The sequence below is a fragment of the Sipha flava genome, unplaced genomic scaffold (assembly GCF_003268045.1).
Source record: "Sipha flava isolate LNK unplaced genomic scaffold, YSA_version1 68_pilon_pilon, whole genome shotgun sequence".
In the NCBI taxonomy this organism is placed as follows: Eukaryota; Metazoa; Arthropoda; class Insecta; order Hemiptera; family Aphididae; genus Sipha; species Sipha flava.
Window position 1 is genome coordinate 1,645,583 of NW_020273608.1, and position 18,486 is coordinate 1,664,068.

General features: G+C 26.8%; 2 protein-coding genes across 4 annotated transcripts; both read left to right on the forward strand.

Annotated features, from left to right (window-relative positions):
- Positions 1 to 5,997: 5,997 nt before the first annotated feature.
- LOC112691988 (cat eye syndrome critical region protein 2 homolog) lies at positions 5,998 to 9,994 on the forward strand. Of its 3 annotated transcripts, none has more exons than XM_025566479.1 (6): positions 5,998 to 6,511; positions 7,189 to 7,280; positions 7,422 to 7,562; positions 7,985 to 8,266; positions 8,338 to 8,373; positions 9,149 to 9,994. In XM_025566479.1, the coding sequence occupies exons 1-6, from the start codon at positions 6,502 to 6,504 to the stop codon at positions 9,830 to 9,832; spliced, it is 1,245 nt and encodes a 414-aa protein (XP_025422264.1). In that variant the 5' UTR covers positions 5,998 to 6,501; the 3' UTR covers positions 9,833 to 9,994. The 3 variants fall into 3 exon arrangements, with proteins under 3 accessions (XP_025422264.1, XP_025422265.1, XP_025422266.1); XM_025566481.1 differs by lacking the exon at positions 5,998 to 6,511 and adding an exon at positions 6,522 to 6,608; XM_025566480.1 differs by lacking the exon at positions 8,338 to 8,373.
- A 6,403-nt stretch (positions 9,995 to 16,397) lies between these two features.
- On the forward strand, positions 16,398 to 18,486 carry LOC112691951 (SKI/DACH domain-containing protein 1-like). The gene is made up of 3 exons (XM_025566430.1): positions 16,398 to 16,578; positions 16,995 to 17,415; positions 18,233 to 18,486. The coding sequence occupies exons 1-3, from the start codon at positions 16,473 to 16,475 to the stop codon at positions 18,249 to 18,251; spliced, it is 546 nt and encodes a 181-aa protein (XP_025422215.1). The 5' UTR covers positions 16,398 to 16,472; the 3' UTR covers positions 18,252 to 18,486.

Sequence of the window (18,486 nt, forward strand, 5' to 3'; positions counted from 1 at the left end):
TTAACTTTTCACCCTTACAACTGGTTTACAATGGGTTGGAAATATTTTACAATATTTGATTGATTAATATTTGTTGAATTATACATTATAAATCTTTGTTAATTACAACTTATACTATGAACTACAACTATACTGTTAAATGGTTAGGTTAGGTTAGGTTAGGTTAGGTTATTTAATGGTTATTATTATTATTTTTATTATTATTTTTTTTTTTTCTCTTTTTTCTTTCCTTGTTTTTTTTCTACCCCTAGCCTTAATTGGTTTCCCACTACAATAAGAATAAATTGTACTGGGTTTGACCGTTTTTATTATGTAGTTAAAAATACATTTGGTTAGTATTACGTCGGTAACTGGATCATGACAATCTACGACCCCCTCATGGATTTGGCCACTTATCAATGTGTGACACTCTAATAAATTCAGAGTCCCACCATTTTTTTTAATATAATGCCCAATGGGTATTTTAGATATTACTTGTTTATTTCGACTCATGTCTTGTAGTACAAGGTCGTAATTATTATTATATGGGTGATGTACGGTTGTTATGTCCAGATATTTTTTTACATGTTTTATTCCTAATTTTTCTATTAAAACCTTATCTGTGTTACCATTCCAGAACACCACACATGGAGCTTTACCATCCGCGTGCAAGTACTTATATATACGAGAATGCGTTAGAGTTGACGTGTTGTGGTCGACAGAGAAGCTGACCGACTCACTGATCTGGGCGTGTATACGTGTTGTCAACTCTGGGCGTTTCTTTTTTTATCGTAAATACTTTGTACGCGAAATCGTGCACTTGATTGTGGTGGTGTTCTTCCTGGTATCTGCTTGGCTTCCCTGCTTTGGGTAAGATGATGGGGTTTCCTATCAATCTTACTGGTTGGTATTTGTTGAGGGTGTTGGCCATTGCCCCTGTTACTAGAACCCAATCTCCTCGTGGCAACGAGGAAAATTCTAGGTCCATGACTACGAACTTTATTTTAGAGCTAAAAATAAATGTATTAGTTTAAATTTTATGTTTGATTAAATAATTATATCATTAATAAATGTATAGTAAATCGTAATGATGTACAAGTGGATTACCGTGGCGATAGTGGTACTACAGATTGTGGTATTACGTTAGTTGGTAGTGAAGTTGACATTGGGATAGGTGGCACGTAATATGGTGGATTAAATAGCCCATTTGAATATCTCCTATTTGATTTTCTCATACATAGTAATATAAAGATGATGATTAGTGCTATATAAAGATACCAGTAAATGGATATACATAAAAAAACATCTAGAAGAAGCATATGCTTCTCATTATTCGTCATCCGCGTTACAATTACAAATAAATTCAATTAAAATGAACGAAAACGAAAACGTTAAGTCATACACAGATAGGCTAGAAAAATTATACTATCAACTCGCGAATTTATATACAACAGGAAAAAACGAAAACGATGCAAAAGCAATAACAAAACAGTTAGCTGAGCAAACTCTAGCATTATACATAAAGGGATTTATCAAACCAATTAGAACCACATTACGTAGTAGAGACCCAAAAACACTTGAACAAGCAAAATCAATTGCTTTACAAGAAGAGCTCAATTTAGCAGAAGATATAGATAGAGATAACTTCATCACTAATTTAACACAAAAAAGCAAAACTAATTTAAATATAAATATTAATCAAAACTATAACAGTCATCCCGCACAACAACGAAATTATAATCAAAGAAACTTTAATCCACGATTTAATAACAATTTTAATAATCGCGAATTTTTTCCAAAAAACACGCAACAGCAACAATTTAATAACCATAATTATAATAATCAACCACACAATTCGAAAAATAATAGAAATCATAATGCCTCACAACAAAATTATAAAAGAAACTATAACAATAACACACCAAACCAAAATTATAATAATCCTAACAATAATCGAAACAATTATTCAATGCAAAATCACAACAGAAATAACGGTCAATATAATAATAATCGAAATAATTATAATCAGAGTTCATCTAACAGTAATCAACCACCTCAACGCAATGAATTGAATAATATTGATAATAATAATAGGCCTCCCATACGAAACGAACTAATAATGTGTTCTTATTGTGGCAAACGAGGTCATTCGATGGACGTTTGCTACTTTAGACAAAAAGACGCCGCACGTCAATATACTAATTCGGGAAATGCCACACCGTACTCACAACGCGCGCCGCGTACGGTACAACAAATTCAATGCGCGACCGAGAATTACAACGAAACACCGATAACGAACAATCAATACGAAACTGTTCTCACATCCTATCAACAATAATCGATAATCATATAAAATGTAAATCTAGCGCATGTAACATTTACTACGTTTACATGCATCCATTAATTCGTATTAATTTGATTCGTATTGAATCAATTCGAATTAGGTCACAAGTATACATACTATAGTAATACCGTATTAGGATAATACACTTCCACCAAACCAGTTTACGTGGCAACGTTTACATGCACAGTTTAAACCGATTTACCTTAATATTCGAATTAATAATTTCATTTTTTCCCTCCAATTTATTCAGTGATATTCTATTGATAACAATTATGTGATAATATTATTATAATTTAATATTTATTATTAATAGTTATTAGTTAAAGACGTTAAAGTAAAAAATTTTTAGAACTTTGTTTTATTGTTTAATGTGTAGAATTTTGTAAAATTCTATGAAGTATGTCTTCTTCTAACTATTTACAATTGTTACAAATGATGGAATTACTACGAATGAATTTAAAACAACAAAATAAAAGACGTAACAAACTGAGACGCTTAGTTATAAAAAAGCGAAGGGACTTCAAAATTAAGTTATGTGACGACTTAAAAAAAATGAATCTACATTATCGTCAACAAATACTTGATAGCTATAGATTAAGTATTGGACCTTTATTAAATGGACCACGTATAAGAAGTTTATGGATGAAAAAACGTTCTAGTGACTGGTGGTTGGAAATAGTTAATGTCCAGTTTAGAAAAGAAGACTGGATCGAAAATTTTCGTATGACAAAAGAAACATTTGAAAAGATTGTCAAGTATGTTTGTATTAAATAAATAATATCTATAAAATCTACTTGAATTTAAATTGACTGCCTACTTAATCCCTCACTAATTAATAAATATTATCACAGATACAGAATAATCAATAAATTAATGAAAATTATCATTTATTATAACCACGAAGATTATAACCAAGGTGGATCTATATATATAATCTATATATAGATCCACCTTGATTATAAATTTAATAATTGATAACGTGTATTATACCTTATCACAACAAATTACCGCAATCCTGATTCGGTTGTTGTAGTATCATCCGTTTATATGCATTTTGAACTCCCGTAGTTATTTCCAATGCGCATTTCAAATGTGAATTAACTAAACCGTTTTAGGTAAACCGAATTGGTATAAAACTGAATTAACAGTCGTTTACATGCATTTAACTCCAGGAGTTAACTAATTCGAATTGAGTTAAATCGGTTTTAACTGTGCATGTAACCGCGGTACATAATAATATTAAACTAACCGACTTACATAAAATAACGAAATCCCTGGACGAAGTAGAAGCAATGGCTGACGCTGAATTAGATAAAGAAAACAATTATGTGAGAATACAACATAATAACTATGCCATGTATATAATAATAGGTATAATAACGATAGCACTAATCATCATCTTTATATTTTAAACATTCGGCTGGTTTTCCCGAGAGTTTAGTTAATATGTATCGTATAAGTAAGGGTACATTAATTAAATCTACAGAATTTACGGCGATATCACAAGCGTTTATAAATTGGGTTATGTTTTCCTCTCCCGAACAATAAGGAATAAATTTAAAAGCTTTGTCTATTGCCATAGTAGTAGGTATTTCTGATATGACTGTTGGGCTAGTCATTTTTTTATTTTGTCGTTTAGGTGTTTTTAAAAATAGAGGTTCTATCGGGCCTTTACTCCTAGTCACTATTTGAGGTGGACTAATTAATAAACTTTTTTCGAGTTCTTTAATTCTATTCTCCCTTTTTAATTGTTCCTCTTATATGCTTAAGTTGTTTGGTTTTATGTCTAAATTGGGTGTGCCTTCTGTCGAGTTTTTAGTTGGTGGTTGCTCTAGATTTGCAAGTTCTAGAGGAGACGTATCGCTAATATCAGTATAGTCGTTTTCATACATATGAGTTGTAATATTGTTTATGTTAGTTTAACATAATAAATTTGAGATTTCAATAATAATAAATAAGTTTCAATAATAATTCACAATAATAGTTTTCAATAATAGAATTTAATAAAATTCTCAATAGAATGCAATAAATTCTTCAATAATAAGCTTTCTCAATAATAATCTCTTTCGATAATATATATTTTATATATTATATAAGCTGCATACACCAGTAATACATTCAATAATAATTCTCAATAAAATGCAATAAATTCTTCAATAATAAGCTTTCTCAATAATAATCTCTTTCGATAATATATATTTTATATATTATATAAGCTGCATACACCAGTAATACATTCAATAATAATTCTCAATAAATCTCAATAATAATTTTCAATAATAAATCTCAATAGTAAATCTCAATAATGATTTTCAATAAATCTCAATAATAATTCTCAATAATATTTTTCAATAGTTTCAATAATAATTTTATTACAACTCATATGTAATATTAAAATAGGTTAACCTGGTATGATGTAATGTGTACGTACACGGTCTTGATTTGTTATATTTTATAATTATAATCGTATGCTTACGCCAAGATGACTCGTGGAGTTGTCATATTTTAAAGGATGTAAGTGAGTGTTGATTGATGTTGATTGTTTGATTGAAGTTGAGTGTTGATTGAAGTTGAGTGTTGATTCCGCAAAGAAAAGTGATCAATTTTTCTTTAATGAAATTGACTCAAAATTCCAATGAACGATGTTCGAAATGCCGACTGCGCCACTGTTACGTGGTACCCAATAAAAACAGGTACCTATCGTAATGATGTTGTTGGATCAGGGAAAATTGATTCAATAATTAATTTAAACACTTGTAAACACTTTAATAAATACAGATACAGACACAGATACAAATATAAATGATAAATTCGTGCACTAACAATATCGAAGACGAAACTCAGAAGAGCTTGGTCTGATAGCTGGACACGTCTGTCGTTGGTGGTGAAACGGAGCCTTTATATACTCTGTTTGATTCTGTTTTAATTGCGTTGTTTTCGGCACGTGGCTATCCTTGGCCTGGTTATCTTATTTGAATGATTGATGTTCGCGGTTTCTTGTGATCTGAGATTTGCGCGTGGCACTCGCAAATTTATGTGTGCAATAAATATTCTTGGTACGTTTTTATGACTCGGAATATGCGTATTATTACTTCTTAGTAATATATGCATATTACAGTATACATTATCCGTGAATTCCAATTAATATTACAGATAAAGAAGAAACACTAAAACATTGGACATAAATTGAATGACAAATTAAAAATATACTACAAGCGTGAATCTAGGTTATACGAAATGCTATGATTCAAATTATTAATAATTGTTCCATGTTGCCAGATTGTTGGTCCAGTACCGTTCGAAATGCCCATAATTTAAGGTTTATATTTTCATTTATGTTGTAAGTAAGCGGCAACGTTGTGATGTCACCACAAGATTGGCAACTTCAAGCGCCCAGCTGTGAATACTGCACCGCAACAGGACTAGTGATGGGCACTATCAATAGCACTATCGAACTATTCGATACTCCAGCTTATTCGAATTCATTGATAGTTTTTCAAAATATTCGATTGTTCCGAACTATTCAAAACTACTTGAATTATTCGATAATTTAAAATTATTCTGTAAAATGTGAAATTAGCTTAGCTTAAATAATATTTATTTTATTTTGAGATACCTAATCACTATTGTGTTAACTGATTACTGATAAGAATAACAATTGACAAAAAACTTTAACGCGTTAACATTTTTATTTTTTATTTGATATATTCGAATAGTTTTTTATGGAAAAACTATTCGGTCATATAAAATAATATTCGACTATAATATTCGATAGTTTATGCTTACTATCGAATACTATTCGATAGTGCCCATGACTTAACAGGACTGAAACAGTCGTTGAGTAACCTTCTGTTTTCAATCATATGTTATCTTATTATTAAATTGTGCAACAGCGTGTAACGGTTTTTTATTTTTCGCTTTATTGATAATGCTATGGTAGGTAATTTGTTTCTTGTTTTTCCAATTTCGATATATTTAGCCGTACAACACTACTTTTCTGCGAGTAATGCTTAACATATTGTTATTTTCAAAAAGTACATTTTATTTTATTAATCGTTACGGTCCGGTTGTGCTGCGAGGTTCCAACGTGCAAACTCTCGCAAAACAACGAAGACAATTCTATGTTCTAATAGAGTTATAATATTTGAAAATTTAACGTTCAATTTCTGTTATCAATTATGATGGAAGGTTAGTACCTAAAAAATTTACAAACTCGCGAGTTATAATTCAAATGTATAACTATTTTAGACTAAATAGACCTATTAATAAATTGCGTGTGTTATAGGTAATGTTAATAAGTCATGTTTATAACTAATCGATAACATGAATCATCTACATCTGCATGATATATTTGTGTCACATTATATTAACAAATAAATTTCCCTCCATTTGTATTTTTACATCTGTTGGTTTCTAATTGGTATTAAAATTTTTATTTAGATTTCATCATATTGACCTTATTTAATATACATTTCATGTATTGATTACAAAAATTGTCATTATCTAACATATACTTACTGCATCCTGCATGAGTAATTCCAATATTCGTAATCCTAATCCTTAAAATTATTTAATTTTGTATTTTTATAAACTGTTTTATATATATATATATATATATATATATATATATATATATATATATATTACATTATTAAAAGTTTTAAATTCTAGTAAAAAATTGTTTAAAAATGAATCTATTTATTTAAATTGTAAAATGACATGGTTTTTCTAAAAAAAGTCTTGAATCTTGATAATTTTATTATCACAGTATTGTTTTTATGGACCCCTGTTTATGTAATAATAGTTTTCTAAATAAATAATGATATATAATATATTTATATAGTTAATTCTTTAATTTATTTCAGATATCCAAACTTGGTGGGAGGTACCAAGTATTGTACATTTTTGTAAGATGTTTAATGATATCTGTAATGGTATATTTCCTATAGATATAAATGTAAGTATATAAAGTTTTTTAAAAATGTACCATAGTTGCAATTTCGCAATAACTTATATTAGTCACAAATATATTTTATTTATACTCAAAAACTATTGTTTTAAAATTACATTTTAATATTGATAATAATAATAAATACAGGAATTTGAACAAGCAATAGAAGATAATTCAATTTTATTGGAGGATATGACAATCCGATTTATCAAAATTTGTGGTTGTCGCGATATTAATTCAAAAAAATGGTGGAAGTATATGAAAAATTTATTTCAAACTAAATGTGTCGTAAGTTTATTGAAAAAATTATTATTTTATTATATATTCTTTTAATTTAGATACAAATCTAATTTTCAATACAATGTAATTATATGTTGCCTAATAATGATCTTCTTCCCCCTATGGTCAAGCCTGGTAAATCTTAGTCAACTGACTTCATTTTTTTACCATTAATTATTATTTTTCTCAATATATTCCTTCCTTTAGTTGTTCATATTCAGTTGCGATTTTATGGACTTGTATATACCTGATGATGAATTTTTAATTCAAAACCGATTATACTTTACAAACATAATAATACTTCAGGCTAAGTTCTTATTTATTTATTAATTATTTATTCTTCATGTTTCATCTAAAAAAATAAAAATATCTGTGTAACTAACTTATACTTATTATATATTATAATTAATGATTAAGTTCTGATTTTTTAGAAATACAGCTTTGAATATTCACTTGATTCAGTAACATATTTCGATGAGTTGACTCGCAAACAAAAAGTTGATACTCTGTATATCCTATGTCATATTATTCTTGATGTCAAATCCATACAATCTAAAATGTACCATAAACGTGAAATATGGAAAGAATTAAATGTGAAACCTCTTGGTTATGATTTAAAAAATTCAGTTTATTGGTACTTCGGTAGTACACGACTATACAAAGAAGATTTTGAGAATACATTTGATCTATCTGCTAATATTCCAATATTACAAGTAAATAATTATATTAATTTTAAGATTAATAATTTATCATTAAATTACTTAATATAAATTATGTTTTTCAGAATACTGCACAAAGTATTTCTAATTCATCAAATATTGTAAGCCTTCATTTAACATTCTATATTCTTATTATATTTATACAATAATAGATGGTATAAGTGTATAAGTGTGATACAATAGTAATTTACTGTTGAACCTCTCTTATCTATCTTCTACTGGTCCACCACTATGGTTGATCTGACCATAGTATTATCAATATGAATACTTTAAAAATACATTTTGATTTTCCAATTTATCGTAGATATATAAAATTAAGTCTAAAATTTAATTTGCTAAGTAAAAATCTATCTTTTACTACGCATATGTGTATATATATACTTTCATCTGTATAATACAGAAGTTCCCAAATTTTTTTTGGGTCACACATCCCCAAAACAAAAAAAAATATTCATGCCTCCCAATAAAATATTTTTACTGTTTAAATATGAGTAAATTATTGTCGATTGAAAAAATAAATATATAGTTGTACAATATTCAATATAAATATTTGCCTTGTGGTTCCCCTAATAAGTATTTGTGCTTCTCATGGAAGGCGTGCCCACAGTTTGGAAACCACTGGTATAATCCCAACATTTAAATTTCATATGATATATAAATAAAATGTTTCTGTATATTCTAATCATGCAACCATTTCTGTATTCCAACTGTAACCCCAGTCCTAAAGATGATTGATTAGAGAGGTTCTATGGTAAATATTTTTTTTTTTTACTGTCTTAACTTTTAATAATTAATAAACTTACATTTCTTGTACCATAGACATTTTCTAACTTAATAAAATATAATAAAAATAATTTTTATAAATATATTTTACAGGGTGTCCATAAGAGCTTTCATACTAGACCATACCCATCAGGAATAGTAGGGCCAGGAAAATGGAATATGATATGTGATGATAATTATAGTAGTTGGTATTCATTAGCTAATAATACTGAATGTAGTACAAATGATAATATTAGATCTTTACATCAGTCAGTTTGTGAAATTATTAACAAATTACCAAATATAAAAAAAAAAAGGTTGTCTTACAAGTACCTCATCAAACAACCAAAGTCCCAATTAAAAAATATTCAAACTAGATCACTTCGTCCTCTGTTTAAAGTTAATTATGATGAAAATTCTGATATTATAAATGAACAAGATATACATTTTAAAAGAAGCAAAATTATTAACGATTGTTCCATAATTTCTCAACTTCCCAAAACTAGAAGAAATACAGATTTTAGTGAGCACATTAAGAGATTGAATAATAGAACATCAATGAGATTACAATTAAAAAACGTTAATACCATTATGAATCTGAATGCAAATGAAACAAATATAAATGAATCTAAAGTGAACCAAAACGATTTTGAACATGAAGATCAAGTTACTATTGAACATCATGGTCAAGAAAACACTCCAAATGTTAATAAGTTTAATACAAAATTAAAAACTTGGCATCATGTTAGAAACTCCGTGAGACTAGATGGATCGAAAATATCATCACTTAGTTGGTGAATGAATAAACTATAATTCTTTATAAATTTAATTTTTCTTAATTTAATATGTATTAATTAAAGTTATAAGTTTTTAAAACACAAAATGTGTAATATAATGTATACTAAAAATTAAAGTATGAATACTGTGTATAAACAGAATATAGTTATAACAATTATTTTATTTTTTGGTTTAATTTTTTAATTAAAAAAGATTAAGGTATAACAGTGTTTCTAAAATATTATTTTTATTGAATTTGAAAATTGTTGATTATTTTTTATGATATTTATAATTTACAAATTTTTTTTCTTGACACAATATTTTATTAAGCTCCTTATCATGACATTTAATAGTAGGTCTTTTAAATTAAACCCTATATATAAGACCCATAAACAAAAGATTCATCAATAATTATAGAAAACACAATGAACTTCAAATTAAGTTTATTTGAAACCAAATGGCAAATTTATTTTGTATTCTTTTTGAATAACACAAGAAATATATTAATTTTACCTAGCTATATTTTATTATAAATTATTTTTGTTTTTTGACACAATTTTGACCAGAATAATTTAATTATCAAAAAGAGGAATGGTTGCTGATAGCAAATTTTGTCTTATTTTTACTTTAATGATTTTTTAAATTTATTAATGTTTAATAAGTGTCAAGAAATCACAACATTTATGGAATATTTATATGCAATTTTCTTTTTTGCAAAAATTATATTCTATAGTTCACAAATCTGATAATGAAAATATAGGTTATAGTTTCAATATTTGACATCAATATTTAAAGTACTGGTTTTCAACCTTTTTAACAATGCGGCACACTTCATATCCAACAAAATGATTGTGACACACCAATCCATATATTATGTGAACCATATTTTGGGTGTGTGTGTACACTATTTACAGTCTACTCTATTAGAGAGTTATTTATTGTGAAATATATTAATACAATTGATCGATAGTGACGGTTGCGGTGGACATACTTACAATAAATAATATTATGTGTATCTACCATTAGTTCGATTAGTTTTCATCAAATATCAATAATAAGTAGGTAAATACACACTTATAAAATAATTTATAGATTTATCACAGCACCCTTCAAGGAAGCTCACTTGACCATGATGACTTATATTTTTTAATTTGTCCAAGTACTTTTACCCTCTAAACTATTTAGACTTTATGGATAACTAGGTTTAGCTTCATTCAAGATAGATTTTATAACCAATAGTACATTGATTTAAAATTAAAAATTAATCAGTCACCTTCAACCCAGCTCTTTATTTCATCTAATTCTTGTATCTCGTCCCCTTTTTGTTTTTTATTATATGAATTATCCATCCTTGCCCAATAGATATTTTATTATTTTAGATTGCTATTTCTGTGTAAAAAAAACTCTACATAGGTTAAAAAAATAGCACAATCATTACATATTGTAATTATTAGTGATATACATATATCTCGATAGTTATTTAAATTAACAAATTGGAAAAATGTATACATCTAGTTAGGAGCTCAAAATTGTTTAAACCTTTAAAAATTTAATTTTCAAAAACAAAATTCTTAGAACGCATGTAAGTAAATTTCCTCAATATTTCAAATGAATCAGTATAGTAGTTTTGGCTACACGTTGATCAGTGAGCAAGTGGTACCTAATTTAACTGTAAATATAAATTGGGCACGTTTGATTTCTTAATGTCGTTATTGATTATGTCATTATTGAAATTAACGTTATTGTTAGTATTTTAATAATTGTTCTTGGTACTATTTTTCGAATAACTAAAGTAAATTTTTTTTTCTCACGAACATTTTGTAAAAAAATGTTTTTATACTCAATCGAAAAAAATTAAATTCCAACAATGATAGGTAGGAAATAAAAAAAGTTAGGTATCTATTACAATATAACTATAGGTTTATATTTGTTCAAAAGTTACACGATCACTTCCAAAGGCCATAAGAATGTATCTATGGCAATCAAATTTTATATTATCCACTTTATAAAAGTGGCAATGAAAACCATTGTTACGGTTGACTCGGGGTTTTATGTATTAAATTTACTCCGCAATGTTCTCTATATAATACATATAATTAAAAAAAAATAATAATAATAATACATGACAATTGAATAAGTTAGTAACATCTCAGTCATATCACAAAAGTGATTCTCGTTCAGATATAGATATATTTGAATCTATGGTTTTACACTAAACATGAATAAGTACCTACTCGTAAACCGATGTCGACTAATATGGGTTTATGTACACTCTATGGTAGAGTGTGTATGGTCTATACATTCTATGGATGTATTTTTGACTGGGTCAAACTCCTACATTTTAGGCGACCATTGAATTGGCTTCCAATTTTGAGTAAATATTAATTCGGTCCTTAAATTGGCTCCCGAAAATGAATCCCACCTTTAAGCGTTGACCAATAACCGATTAATCGTCGTAATCTACTGCAATAAGCGATTATAATTGATTTTTATACACTACTTTTTTTTTTGTTGTTGCTAATACACAATAGTCGTTTTATTAGTAAATACGTGGGTGTGTGAAAATTAATTCTGTAGAGAAAATTTTAAACGAAAAGGGAAAATTAATTTTTATAGTTAATAAATACAAGTTTAGTTTTCAAAAACTCTTCCAAAATAGCTAACATCGTTATAAATATACTAAACGAGGATGCATTGCTAATTTAAAAGTATTAGATAACGAAGAAATCATGTGGATATAATAAAATTAAAAAAAAAAAAAATTAACATTATACGTCTAAAAAAAATGAAAATATGTGGCGTTGTGTTACATTATTTTTTTTATTTAGTTTTTACCGTGTAGGAACTTATATATGTACCTTTTTCCGCCGTATAGGAATTAATATACGTACCTGGTTTTTTTGGTTTTTATTATGTAGGAACTTACATATGTACCTTTTTCAATCTTAAAGGAACTGACGTACGTATTTTTTGTACCTACTAGTTGTAGGCTATTACACTCGGCTATTACATTACTACAATGTTATTAATTTTTAATCCATGTGATATTAAATATGATAAAAATAAGAACTATTTTTTTAGTTTAAAACTAAAGAAACTGAAAAATAAATTTATTTTAAATAAATAAAATAAAATTTACCAAAGTAACTTGATTTCTTTATTTAAGTATTATGTGACTTAAATGTTGAAATTTAATAAATTTCTATAAGAATACAATATACTAATATAATACATAATATTATAAGCTATTTCTTTCTCTCTCTCTCTCTCTCTCTATATATATATATATATATTGTATGTATACATATTTATCTACGTATATGTTTTAAAAAGATGCATTGTTATAGCTTGTATAAGATCAATAGATTTCTCGATAGGAATAAATACATACTAGTAGGTAGGTATGTATAGTTTCCAACAGCTTAGGATCTAATAAATATGACGAAACATCAAAACGTACAAATATAGTCATTCCACAACACTATTGTTGACTATTTATATATATACTTTTGTATAAATTGAAATAATATAAGTTATGTCTATGGTATTAAGTATTTTAATTAAATCTTGGTCAATCAATACAAATTAATAAAAAGTTTTACTCAATTACTTAATATTAATAATAATAATAATAATAATAATGAAGAAATGAGTTAGGTACTATTTTTTTTTAATTATCTTTTAAAATTTGACTGTGTAATGCAGTACTCGTATTTCAATGGATGACACGTAATATTTAATGTATCATAATCGAAGTTATGTTAAACATTTTTGTAACCTTTTGTAATATTTTTTACAAATATACGCAACCCTATAACTTACTTATATATACATATAAAAACGAGGACAACTAGTAAGGGTCAAGGACTTCAGGTAAAGATGCAGGATATTTCCAATAATCACAATATTAAAATGACATTCAAATATCGTAACATCACTGTATGGAAATATCGCTTTCAATGTTTTTTTATTTATTTTCATAAGTTCTTGTGCATAATTTTAACATTATGGAAACACGTAACTAGGAAGAAGAGTATAAATAAATAGAAACAATCAGGAAATGAGGTTATTACACCTTGTATGTTTATTAAAAATCAAATGACCAAGGTTAATTCTCGCCCACATAAAAGTAAGCAAAATAATTTAATGCTATTTACTTCGGGAATAATTGGATGATTCATTTGGGTATTTTTTATTTTTTTTTTTTACATTATATCATGCATGTAAATACTATAAATGACCATAAGAATCAAGGACGAACATTTTAGCAGTAAACTCTTCCTGGTGTATAAAGGGTTAAAGTAATATTTTCTTAAATTAATTCCAAATTAAATATTTATTATTTATTTTCATAAAAAATCAATCATAATATTGTTCGCTATGTTTGTCAGTCTTTGTAACTATTTCCAATGTATTTAAATCATATTCAAAGGGCTTTGATCAGTTAAATTAATTAATTAATAAATAAAAATGCAATAATCAACTTATATTGTTTTAAGTATTAAAGTAGTGAAAAATGTGTACCAATATAGGTATACTGTACAAACAAAATTTTGAAATTTCATAAATCGTATAATTACCTACTTATATGAAGTATATCATTGTCAGCTAAGTAGTTCTAGATAAATTGCTTGAAATACATTACCAACAGTAAAAGTGCATTATAAAATAACTAATAAGAGGATAATTGGAAATATTTAAAGTGATTTAAAAACAACTTTCATAATTGCTTTAAGTCTTGGAATTGTTTATAAGGGGAAGAGTTCCTAAGAATACCTAATTAGATTTATAGAAATCTTAGGTTATTTTTGAGAGATTTTTATAAAAATTTGTCTAAAAATATATTTTTAAACAACATAATAAGGCCAAAATTTATAAAACAATCAGTTTTTTTAGCATGTAAGATAAAAATTAAGCAAAAGTACATCTCAATCATGTTGTGATAAAGCATAGGCGCAACTAGAGCTCTCATTTTGGGAGGCTATAAGTACCAAGATAACACAGATCCACAGAGCTACGCCTCCACACCTCATCTACTAATTAACATACAGACAAAATTTGTCACTACTCACTACAATAAGTTCAGTTCATATTTTAGTAAGACTAGCCTTCATAATTTTTCTTTAGACAAATCCGCAGTAATTTACATTCATAATACATGTACACAAATTCAACTTTATAATTTAAATTTTATTTTAATACAAAAAATGTTCTGTCTTTAATACAGAACATTTTTAAAATATCTTTATTATTTAATGAGTTTTCAATATTCCTCTCGATATTGAGAACAGACAAATTTGTAAAACGGTCTAGTAGCGTATTAACTTGTAATATGTATTACCTACTTGTATTTGGTATATAGCTGATGGGAATACTTATTGCCATTTGTAATATATCTTAAAGATTGAGATAAACATGTTTTCAATCAATTTACTAATATAATTTATAGCAAAATCAACTTCGATAGTTTTCATACTTGCTACAGTAATTTCTGATTTTAAAGGATGACTATCTATTATTAAAACATTAAACATTAAAACATTAAAAATTAAATATTACAATCAATTTATTTAAAATTTTAATTTAAATTTTTTTCAAGATGTTTTTAATAGATTTTTAAATAATATTTTAATAATCTATTTAGAAAAAAGATAATTGAAAAATGTAATATATAATATATAAATATCAATAATTATTTACTGTATTGAAATTATAGACATAGATGATGAGATTTTATATCAACCTCAAACACAAAATTCTAAGATTCATTATTTATAATACAGGAGGGTTTTGGAAGTATTAATTAAGAGGACTAATCCATCCAAGCCCCCCCCTAGTTGCGCACTAAGTGATGATGGAGGCGTGATATCATAAAATATTATGAAAGAGGCATGAACTTTAAAAGGTCGAAAACCCATGTTCTACATCATAATCACATACCTAGAATGATACTACATTATTTGTGTGAAATTAAACGTACATTTTGTCCATAAATTAATGTTTACTGAAATCGCACATAGTGACGTACATTATAATGTTAACGAAAAATAACCTTGGTTATTAATAAGATTTTGTTAAAATTTAAAATACACGTGTAATTATGTTAAATACAAATATCATTATTTAAAATTGTATTATTAGTTTTACAATAGCCAACCATTTAATTTAAATAAATACTACTTTTATTATTCTTATGGTATTTACTTCTAAGAAGTCGACGATTAAAATGATGACATCATATTTTACTTTTAATTCAATATTTAATTTATGATAAATTACTACATATACTTATTTTTTTAATTGTTATTAAAAAGGAATTTTTAAATTGTTTTCTATCTTAGCAACACAAAATACCCTCACGATTAAGTAAATTTTAACTCAACCCCACCTTCAGTCCCATACTGATCACCTTAAAATGTACAATTACAATAATTAAGAATATTGAAAATGTACGTTTTATTTAATTGCAACTACCGGTTTGTGAATCGTAAATATCATCAGACACCAAGTTCATACCATATTGTCCTTGAGAATCGAAACAACCTTATTTGCAATCTGGTGGGAAGATTATAAAATGGTAGGGTTCGAAGTGTAATGTTACAGTTTTCATTTTGATTTTGTAGTAGTAAGTCTAGCTATACTTAGGAGACTTATAAAAAACATGTTTGTAACACAAAAAATGTTTGTCTACAGCAGTTTTGTGCTCGTTGTTGTTTTAGTATTCGCACAAGCTATACCTGTTCCAGTGTCCGAGGAAGTACATCCAGGTAATTATTTATATATTTTGAATTTTAAAGAAATATTAATATCGTTGATATATTACAATTCATAAATATATTGATACTATTCATTAAACGCAATTATTGAAAATGTAATTAAAACATTTTAAATAATATTATATGGTTTTATAATTTTTTTTTACATTCATACTACATAATATTACCATTGATAAAATTATAAAACCAATGACAATTAAAAATTATCAATATACTTTGTTTGAAAGTTTTTCAACTTGATAATTTAATTAATTAATTAATTAATTAATAACTTAATGTGTACAAATTGTTTTTACTCGAAATTTACTTATACCTACCTATTATACTTTTTATTTAATTTAGGTATTAATTAAATTATTAAATATATTTTGGTTTTTACAATGATTATTGTTATTTTTATGCTTCAGAATACAGACAGTTCGGGTTTTCTCAAGTGGTAGGATTTCCGAGTGAACCGCAAGTGTCTGTTATTGAAGTAGTGGAACCTGCAGCAGCGGTTAGACCCGTACGATCAGCCAGTCCGTTTTTTGGTCTCCTTGGCGGATACGAAAGACCGCACAAGAAACAGCACAACCATCATCACTATAATACCCATGAAGAATATGAGCCTGAATATCATAGACCCCAACACCATAAGCCACAACATCATCAGCAACAACAAGGTGGCGGTGCAGGAAGTTTTGCTTCAGCTGGAAGTTTTGCAGGAGGACATGGTGGTGGCCATAGTCAAAGTGCGGCAAACAGTCAATCCGCTAGTTTTGGATTTGGCCCATTCCAAGCCAGTTATTCGGCAAGTTCAGCACACTCGGGTAGTCATTCCAACGTAGGGTGAGTTTCCAAAAGGAGAAATATTTTTTTTAAAAAAAAAAATTAAGCAATTAAAAAAAACCAAGAAAGAAAATATTAATTTAAAAAACGCAATAAAAACCTGTACTTATATACTTGAATAGCTAAAAATTAATTTTACCTAAGTTATAAGTCAAATAAATAATTATTTTTACCAGACCTATAGGAATATCTTTTACAAATTCAATCATAAAATAAACAAGATTTTTACTAAAAAAAATTAAATAAATCAATAAAAAAAACTTTAAAAAAATTAATTGGACGTATTCTCAACTCACTTTTATGTAATTGCTATTACATTTAATATTAATTTTAACATTTTTGAAGAGGATTTACGACACACTACCTACCATTTGTGCAAACAGTGGGGCTTGGAGGGCTTAGACCCCTAAATTACTGTTAAATTCTTATAAAGTATAAAGTTAGTTATAAAAAATATAAATTTTTTTTATCAATTTAATATGGAAGATTTGAACCCCCCTAAAAAAATGTGGGTTATTTTCACTTATGCTACCCACCCAAATCGTGGATAGTATAACGGTTTTTTTGTTCAACCTGACCCTTAGAAACTTCGACATAAAATGTATAGGTTACTTGTATTATTTATAAACCTATCAGATAAATCTAGTTTTATTTAAATTTATACATTATCGAAAAATTGGATAATTTTTGAAATAATATCATAAACAATGTGGGTATTAATAATTATCGATAAAAATAAAACAATTAAATCTTACTTAAATTCCTAGTATGTGTATTTATTAAAAAAAACTATTTTTAATATTTTATAATTTTTCAGATTTTCCGACTACGATTAAGAAATTTCCAGTAAAGATTTTAATTGTAAGCACAATTAACATTAGGTTGTACACCTAACCTCTTGTACAGATTAATTTATTTGTTTTATATGTGTATAATTTAGTGCTATTGAAGAAAACTGTATTTAATTGAAATTTCAATGTTGGCATATAGAACTATGACATTAGTTTGATTTTTTAAATGATTTACAATGAATTTTTATATGGAATTGAAATAAAGTTCCACGTTTTTTAA

Coding starts and splice junctions, on each gene's coding strand:
- LOC112691988 (XM_025566479.1), top strand. Junction 7,281..7,421: donor TATTTCCTATAGATATAAAT/GTAAGTATATAA, acceptor TAATAAATACAG/GAATTTGAACAAGCAATAGA. Junction 8,374..9,148: donor TTTCTAATTCATCAAATATT/GTAAGCCTTCAT, acceptor TATATTTTACAG/GGTGTCCATAAGAGCTTTCA.
- LOC112691951 (XM_025566430.1), top strand. CDS start 16,473: ATGTTTGTAACACAAAAAATGTTTGTCTACAGCAGTTTTGTGCTCGTT. Junction 16,579..16,994: donor GTCCGAGGAAGTACATCCAG/GTAATTATTTAT, acceptor TTTATGCTTCAG/AATACAGACAGTTCGGGTTT.